At 41.7% G+C, this 9,104-nt stretch overlaps 1 protein-coding gene across 1 annotated transcript; it reads right to left on the bottom strand.

Annotated features, from left to right (window-relative positions):
* Positions 1–288: 288 nt before the first annotated feature.
* Positions 289–5,974, bottom strand: LOC117461202 (uncharacterized). Its single transcript, XM_071205785.1, has 2 exons — positions 4,827–5,974; positions 289–507 (listed from the first exon to the last, which is right to left on the bottom strand). Exons 1-2 carry the CDS (start codon positions 5,453–5,455, stop codon positions 387–389), a joined length of 750 nt encoding a protein of 249 aa, XP_071061886.1. The 5' UTR covers positions 5,456–5,974; the 3' UTR covers positions 289–386.
* Between the last annotated feature and the right edge of the window lie 3,130 nt (positions 5,975–9,104).

Raw genomic sequence — 9,104 nt, 5'->3', positions numbered from 1 at the left:
ACCTGTGAAGACACCATTGCAGTAGTCCAGTCTACTGAAGATAAAGGCATGGACAAGTTTTTCCAGATCCTGCTGTGACATTAGTCTTTTAATCCTAGATATGTTCTTTAGGTGATAGTAAAAATATTTCCCTCACACTACCCAGATACATAACAAGTCCCTGAGGGAGAAAACAAAGCTGCGAAAAACCTAAACTACCTGTTCCTCCAGAGTACATAAAATACAAACACTAGGAATCTACAGATCCTGAAGCAGAAAAGAAGGAGGAACACCACGGACAACCTCCTCCAGCGTTGAGATTTGTTTATTTTTTTTTTATTTAAAAGGACAGTGCACATTAATTCACATTGCTGTAAATGAGCCAGTATTAGCCAGCAGGCTAATTTTCAACTGTTGTTGAAGGAAGAAGAAAGCCACGGTCGTAATCCCTCAGTTTCAGGACGGGAAAAAGAGAGCCTCTCTCCAGCTTCTCCTTTTAAAGTCCCCAGCTGAATGTCATTAGGACACCTGCGCAGCAGAGAGACAGAGAAAAGCAACACAAGCACGTAACAGTTATATAAAAAACAAATGACCCCGAACATGAAATATCTTCACGGAGTGCGTCGATGCGCAAGCTGTCATCCAAAGAACAGGAGGGTTTAGCTAGCGCCTCACTGCAATCTTTAAAGGTCGTTTTCCCAAAATGATTTTTTTCCGAAATGTCCACTTCAGTAGCATGTACATACACCAAACCTTCCAGTTATATTCCTATCAATATTATGAAGGCTTTTACAGAAGGGTTTGTTCATATATCATTCATAGCCTGAATTATACAACTTTGTATACCTAAAAACATGGCAAAAATTGATATTTTAGGGCTGTTGACAATATTTTCTGATTTATGGAGTGATAAAAAGAGATATCCAAAATCCCTTCTGTAAAAGCCTTAGATACTAATATGACTACAACATTAAACAAGAACTTTGAACCTGGCTTTATCCAAGATTCAGATTTCGATTCCTGAAATGTGTTAAAATATGTGCATATTTAATGAGATAATGGGTAATTTGCATATTTAAACATGCTATTTCAGAAAACTTGTAATACAAAAAACAATTGCCTTATTGTCAGTAATTAGCTGGAGAAATGTCTAGCTGATACCTTTAAGTTAAAAAAAGTACCCTATTCACTTGACTTTGACTTTGTAAAATATTTTTTACTGATTCTAATGATATCACATTTTTTCTAATCTTTTTATTGTTCTTTGTTTTTTTTACAAGAAAACCTAAATTCCAGCCTACATTTTGTAAGTTGCCATGTTAAAATACAGCTAAAATTTTTGCTAAAAACTGTTTAAAATTAATTTATATTTCAAAAGAAAGTGAAGAAGTCATACTGTTAACTTCATGTCAAAGATGTACATGTATTGTGTTGTATATATATACTGAAACACACAAAATCAGGGAAAAGTATTGAAAAGATAATAATTCTTTAGTTTCTGATTGGTAATAGTAACATCAAAATAAATGGTTTTCTCCCAGTAATCGCTAAGAGGTATATTAAACAACTCTGGACCTCCTTGTTTGGAAGGCAGGTGTCAGGACAGACTAGAGGAAACGACACTCACATCACTCACTACTAGTCCCTGGATGACAATACTAGCTGTGACAGTGTAAACAACAATGGTGACAATAATTGAAGACAGTGTTGCTGAGGTTGAAATGAAGGTTAACCAGCATTTAGGAAATGGAAAGAAGAAGAGGAGCGCGGAGGTCGGAGAGGTACTCCTAAATCCTTTCATGCATTGTGAGTTTGGTAGAAGGTGTATCGTGGCAGAGGTCCAGAGGCCTCTAATACGAACCCGGTTCAACATAACCTGGATATGTTTGAGTTAGCCGGTTGGCCTAATCCAAAACATAGCGCTCTCGCTAAACGGTCCTACGACGCGGGTTATCAAGTGGATCGCTCAAGCCAGCCGTGCCCTATATACTTAGGTGCGCGTTCACATGAAAGGGGTGGTATTTGGAGCATTCGACCAATCACAAACATGGACATCGTACTGACAGCGCAGCGTCATACTTCCTGAATGAAAAGTGAACTTTAATATTAGTCAAATATGAAGAAGTTAAACTTTAAACATCCATGACTTAAACACTTTATCCAGGATAAAAGTCACATAGCTGCACCTGCAAGGTGAATACAGCTGGTAACAGAACAAGTGTTTGAATGCGTCAGTGTTGTAGTCAAGTCACCAATTCACGAGTCCAAGTCATTCTCGAGTCACCACTCTTCGAGTCCGAGTCACCAAGGGAGAGTCGTAGTCGAGTCCGAGTCCAAGTCCGAGTCACCCAAGGAGTGTCCGAGTCGAGTCCGAGTCATCATTACCTGTGTTCTAGTCCGAGTCACCTAAGAAGAGTCCAAGTCAAGTCCGAGTCACAAGTCTTCATGTATTAACCTTCGTGGATATATGTGTTGAAATGTAGCTGCTCCTCTACATTGCTTTTATCCTGTCATGTTATACTAATCTGTCTATTGAACTGCTGTGAAGCGAGTTTGGCTACAATTCTTGTAATAGGTGCTATACAAATATAAAGCTTATTGCTAATATTAATATTATTATTATTATTATTATCAGATATAAATAAACTATATTTAAAATGAGTTACTTTTAGAGAAGTGATTATAATTGTATGCCAATATTTTTCTATGGTAAAGTTTTCGTTTTGCACTTTTATTTTGATAGTAATAAGATCGGGACTCTTATTTTGAAGGAACTTTTACCGGTTAAATCGGTTTACTGATAAAGATTTAGCCCCAGAAAGCACATGGCTACTTAGCATGCAAAATGACTCGTTCTGCATGTTAAGTAGCCATGTGCTTTCCTCTTATCTGCTGAATCTTTATTTATTGATTAGATCACGTTACTCTGATGATAGTGTTCAAGACAGCCTATATGTCTGAACTCGATCCTTAGAGTAATGTGTTACGGAGCCTTCTCTTCAATATTGTTATGTCAAGTCCCCTGTGTCGGCTTTTTCCAACGCAAGGGGGGGGCCTTAGAGTCCATTTTCAACGCAAGGGGGGGGGCCTTAGCGTCCATTTTCAACGCAAGGGGGGGGGGGCCTTAGCGTCCATTTTCAGCTTTCCGGGATGTCCATATGCTTCTATGGACGCTCATGGAAGCACGGCATTCGTTTGTGTCGACTGCCCTTAAAGGCAATGTGAGCGTCCATTCTCATTGGATAACGGAGAATTGTACACCCGGAAGTAAGTATTCCCCTTACTGTCGATTGATTTTACAGTGATATCTGCACTAGTCATCCACTAAAAAACACCAGATTATCCTTGTTAATTACACAACATTGATTGGTTTAAATTGTGTGCAATGCTTTTGTATTTTTCCCCTTCGATTCGGAGAAACAAAGGCAGAAGACACTACACTACCCAGAATCCCCAGCTATCGTTTGGACTACACCATGTGCTCTGTTTGACGTCACATGATCTTCAAATTTCTCCCTGCAGAAAAAAAAACATGGCCGAACTTCGATTTATTCTCGGTGTAAAATGCCTATTTTAAAGTTAGTTTGGCCATTAAAATGCGTTTTGATGTCATTTGATGCGAGAAATATGAGTTGTTATTTCAGATTATGTGTGCAGTGGATATACATGATCTTTAGTTTGCTAGTTATTATGAAGATTACTTCAGGAAATTGCATCCATAACATTTTCATTGTTACCAAGGTGGTTGCTAGGGACGCTGCTATCGATATTATTTCTGTTATGTTGTGTAACTGTTTAATGGTGTTATCTTTATTGCTACCCCCTTCCCCGTCAATGTACTGTATAGTGTTGGTCCACAGCGCAAACATATTAGTTTAACAAAATCCGCATCTAAAGATAGCCTATGTTATTTTCCCCTGTGCAATTCCAGTCTCACATCTCAGAGCACATCGTCATTAACAAATACCGGAAACAGACCGAAAACATTTTTTAAAAATAAAATAATACTTTATTCCGAGTGTGCTTGCTTTTCTCTTTGAAAGTCATCACATACCGGCATTGTAATACACGGTTCGGCTGCATTAAATATTACATATCTGCCGTAGTTCTGTATTTATAGAGCCCTGATGAGAAGACTTCTAGACAAACATGAGGAACTGAAAACGTGACGTGGATCATAAATATATCAGCCATTAAACAACATCTTACATTTATTTTCACACAATACGTCTCCTTGCAGTATCAACACTAATTCGGCTGACTTTTATATTTGATCCACTTGGTAGATAGGCTGTATTTACACCATAAAAGTGCACAGCTGATTTAACCTAGTGGTTAAAGCATGTTATTGAATTTCATTATTAGATATTAATAGGATCCCTATAAAGTATATTCATTACTCGTTATTATCTACTAATAGTTAATTAAAGACTGTATATAATGACTATTTTGCCGAGGGTAGGCAAAGTGTCAGCGAGATGTGTCTTAATGCATCTTTCTGGTTACATTGGGTGAAATTTGCCATATCTACTGTGCCGGCCACATTGCGGACGTGTCTAGTTAGGCTGTTTTTTGGAGGAGAAAAGGTATCTTGTGTAGTTTTATTTTGTGGGGAATTTGGATTATTACTTTGGTCAATGATTTGCCTCCCCCTTTCACCCACTATGATAATGATTATTCCAACAATGATGAAAAAACAAAGTGTTAAGGCCAAGCAATAGAGGTGTTGGTTAGGTCCTGAGTTCTTCTTCATCTTTGTTTTTCTTGTAAAAGTTCTTTGGTGTATCAGTGTAGGTGAGTGTCTCTTGTGTGGTGTGTGTATGTGATGTGTGTGGTGTACCGCCTACTTTGGGGGAGCGGTCCCTTGTTGTGCCTCCTCGCCGGCTGTTATCTCCTGGGCTGCCGTTGGTTCTCCTGTTGTCTCCTCCTCCTCGGAAGTGGAGTCGATGTCCACACTTGGGGGTTGGGGGGCTTCGGTTGTTTGCCTGATGTTCAGTTGGCCTAGGTCCTGGATGGTGTCAGCGAGGGTCCTGGTAGGTGCTGGTGCTTCCACACACCTGCTCCAGTGGTACCACGTGTCTCCTTTTCCGTCTACTCTGACTGCATGATCTGTTCGCTGGGTTACCTTGAGTGGTTCAGAGAACCTTGGAGCACACCACTTGGGTTTGATCGTCTTCAGGCGGACGTATTCAGCGTCCCTGCTGCCCTCAGCTTCCTCTGTGTGTCCTTTGGCTCTGGCTGCTGTGGATTCGTCTGCGAACTCTGCAACGAGGCATTTTAGTTGTTTATAGTAGGCCTGGTGCCCCACTTTGTCATACAGTTCCTTTGAAACCGTGGCTCCCGCCCCTGGGCCTGGAAACTGGTGCCCATGAGTCATTTCATATGGAGTGAACCCAGTGGTCCTGCAAATGGAACTCCTGATAGCCAATAGGGCGAGAGGTAGTGCCTCCAACCATGTCATTCCTGTTTCTTCCATCGCCTTTGCTAGTTTCTGTTTCTTTGTGCTAACTCGGCCTCTAAATTCGCCTCGGCTAACGCCCTACCTTCATTTCTTCGGGGAGTATCTGTGTCTTCATGATCGCTTGTTTTAGCTCCCCCTCCCCTTTCTTTGCTGTGTTCCTGTCTAGGGTATGGGGTATCTTGGTATCTCCTATCTGGGGACGGTCCTTGTACCCCTGCTCTGGTCAAAGGTGGGGATGTTTGGTTTAATAAGACTTTTCCCTCTATCTGGTAATACCCGCCGGTGGGTTCAGCCCTCATAGGGTGCAGCATTGCCTGGATGAAGGGGTTGGCTGGGCTATACGGGGGTGGCACCTCATGCTGTTCTCTAGGGAGCTCGGGGTACAGGAGAGCTGGGGCGGTGGCGGCCGTGTGTTTCTCTTGGTTGATTATGGGTTCTGCTGGTTTTGGGGGTTCTGCTACTACGGGGGTTCTTACTGCCGGTGCTGCTACTGGCGCGGCTACTAGGGGGGCTTGTGTGGCCGGGGTGGTTTTATTTGTTCTTCCAGGCGGCCAGCGGCTGAACCATGGCATATGAGGTCCTAATTAGTTGTTCTAGTTTTTCTTGTTCGTCTTGGTGTGCTTTCTTTTTTAAAGACCATCTTCCCGGGTCTATACTTTTATGGCGGCAAAGTTCCTCCTCAAGCCCCTCTGTGGCTTTCTTGAACATTCCCTTTGTATCCTTTCCTCCTAACAACTCTCCTTTTTTATCCTTAGTTCTTTGTCTGTGTGCTGTCAGTATGCCATTATCTGTCAATTTTCGGTACAATTTTGCTACCCCTTTTTCCCATTTTTTGTGATCCTTTTTCTCAACTTCCTTTTGTCCTTCTTCCACCCATTCTTTCCAAACCTCGCGACGTACATCTGGGATTTTGAAGCCTAGTGCTTCTTCTCTCGCAAATTCGCCTTCCATTTTCTACTTTTCCTTATCTTTCTTTATTAGATTCTCTGGTTGCTAGCGTCTTTTGCTAGTCTTCTACCTTTTCTTAGATACTATGGCCTCGCCTAGTTTTACACTGTGCTATGGCTACTGGTACGGCAACCAGTTTTACACCATCCTTAGATACTAGGGCCTTGCCTAGTTTTACACTGTGGTATGGTTACTGGTACGGCGACCAGTTTTACACCTTCCTTAGATACTAGGGCCTTGCCTAGTTTTACACTGTACTATGGCTACTGGTACGGCGACCAGTTTTACACCTTCCTTAGATACTAGGGCCTTGCCTAGTTTTACACTGTGCTATGGTTACTGGTACGGCGACCAGTTTTACACCTTCCTTAGATACTAGGGCCTTGCCTAGTTTTACACTGTACTATGGTTACTGTTACGGCGACCAGTTTTACACCTTCCCTTTGGACCTCATAAATTACGGGTTTCACCCGCTTCTCACCACAGATTTGTTTATGCCCTTGTTGATCTATTTAGTGCACACAATTTTATTTACATTTTATCTTTACTTTTTAGCTGAGACAATTATTTCTGCCATTTTCACACAATCCTAAAATTTAGTGGTATTTCAAACACATCTATTTGTTGTAACAGGCAGTTGCTTACCTTGATTCTAAGTTACCCGGGTTTTTGATTGTGTGAGATGGTTTCTTGTAAAAGCCGTAAACTCAATGTTTTTTGGTGTCCTCTCAGAAGGTCATCGGTGTCCAGACTACCCGCTCTAGACCATCACGTCACGGGGTCACCAAGCTGTTGGAGTCTACCGGACCAGGTCCGTCCTCCGCGCAGATCGTTTGGATATGGCCAGAGCGGGGTCGCTGTCCGGATCCGCCGATGACCGTTCTTAGTTCTGAGGGAAAAGGAATTGTGTCTTTGGACACTATTCTGTTAGCTGTACAAACTAGACTTTGCACTCCAATGGATTGTTTCTTCAAATAAGCACTTTATTACACAGTTCAACAAAGATACATCAATCTGATACTATACCACAAAGCGCCTTGGACTCCTTCTTGAGTTCTCACCGTGACAAGCTCGTCAGTGTGAGATCCCAGTTGAAGAGAGCCTCGAGTACCTTCGGCGCGCTTTTGTTACTTCCTTATTTGCTTTCACTCACTTCCTTATCTGGTTTCACTCACAAGACTGCCCTTGTGAACTGTTGCGCCTGCTTGGTGGGTGATTTAGTGTGAGAATAATGAGTTCTGCAACTTTGTGGCTTATCAGTTTGGACATAACAGGATGCCTCTGTTCTTAATCTGGTTGACCCCGCGTTTTTGTTGCACACAGTATTTACACAGTATATTTCCACTGAGGCTTCTCAGCAGTTGGACTTTAACACAGTACTGTACTTTTCCACTCAGACAGCTCAATGTCTTAGCTTTTCCATGATAGGCCCACTATATCTTATATTCACTGCCACATTTGCCTTATCTTTATCCTTCACTACACAGAAGATGCATGATGAGAAAAAGACTGAGAACAGGTAATAGGCTCTGATTTAGCACCACCATCAGGCCTATTCATTTCCATTTCCGTTTTGTTGTCCGTTTACACTTTAATACCCGCTTATTTTGTAGTTGGTATGGTATCTCTACTTTAAAGAGTCCTCTCCTGCTGATGTTCAGGTGTATATCTGAACATCAGTATGTAGTGTCTCTACTTTAAAGAGTCCTCTCCTGCTGATGTTCAGGTGTATATCAGTGTGTAGTGTCTCTACTTTAAAGAGTCCTCTCCTGCGGATGTTCAGGTGTATATCAGTATGTAGTGTCTCTACTTTAAAGAGTCCTCTCCTGCTGATGTTCAGGTGTATATCAGTATGTAGTATCTCTACTTTAAAGAGTCCTCTCCTGCTGATGTTCAGGTGTATATCAGTATGTAGTGTCTCTACTTTAAAGAGTCCTCTCCTGCTGATGTTCAGGTGTATATCAGTATGTAGTGTCTCTACTTTAAAGAGTCCTCTCCTGATGATGTTCAGGTGTATATCAGTATGTAGTGTCTCTACATGTCTCCATGCTTTAATGTTCAAAAAGCTCTTTATTTTTCTCATACTGTCTGTGCTGCAGCACCTCTTTTCACCCTCTGTCTGAAACCAGAGCCCAGTCTGCTCTGATTGGTTAGCTGGCCGGCTCTGTTGTGATTGGTCAACCGCTCAGAGATGTTCCGCCCCTTAGCCTATCACGTCCAATGTGTTGGAGCACTAGCCAATAGAAGCATGAGTGATTATTTAAAAAAGTAAACAAAGGAGTCAAATGGAGGCATTTCAGGCAGGGGGGGGGTGGACAGGGAACAGGGAACACAGGGATTTTAGCCTTTGCAGACCAATCCTTTATAACACACTACAGGAGAGGGAAAACCTCAAAAGCATAAAAGGGCCTCTTTTAAAGAGATGACTCCCTGTTTTGATTGAAAATCACATTTTGAGAAATTGTTCAGGTTAGTGCGAGGCAGAGATGGAGATGTGATAGCTTCCTCCTCTGGTGCATTTTCATTGCTGTTTTATGACGATCCCAGCGAGCATTAATGTACATGTTCTGTTTCATGTATTGATACAAAAGCGTCATTTAACATACAAACATTACACAAAGACATAATACTATCACTGGAAGCATTAAAGGTTTGGGGGAGGGTGGAGTGAGAAATGTCACTAATCAAAGGCACTGCAACCGACAATAAGAGAACA

This window comes from Pseudochaenichthys georgianus, chromosome 16 (assembly GCF_902827115.2).
Source record: "Pseudochaenichthys georgianus chromosome 16, fPseGeo1.2, whole genome shotgun sequence".
In the NCBI taxonomy this organism is placed as follows: domain Eukaryota; kingdom Metazoa; phylum Chordata; class Actinopteri; order Perciformes; family Channichthyidae; genus Pseudochaenichthys; species Pseudochaenichthys georgianus.
The sequence above is the reverse complement of the archived record's forward strand: the minus strand, read 5'-3'. Positions and strand labels throughout refer to the sequence as shown.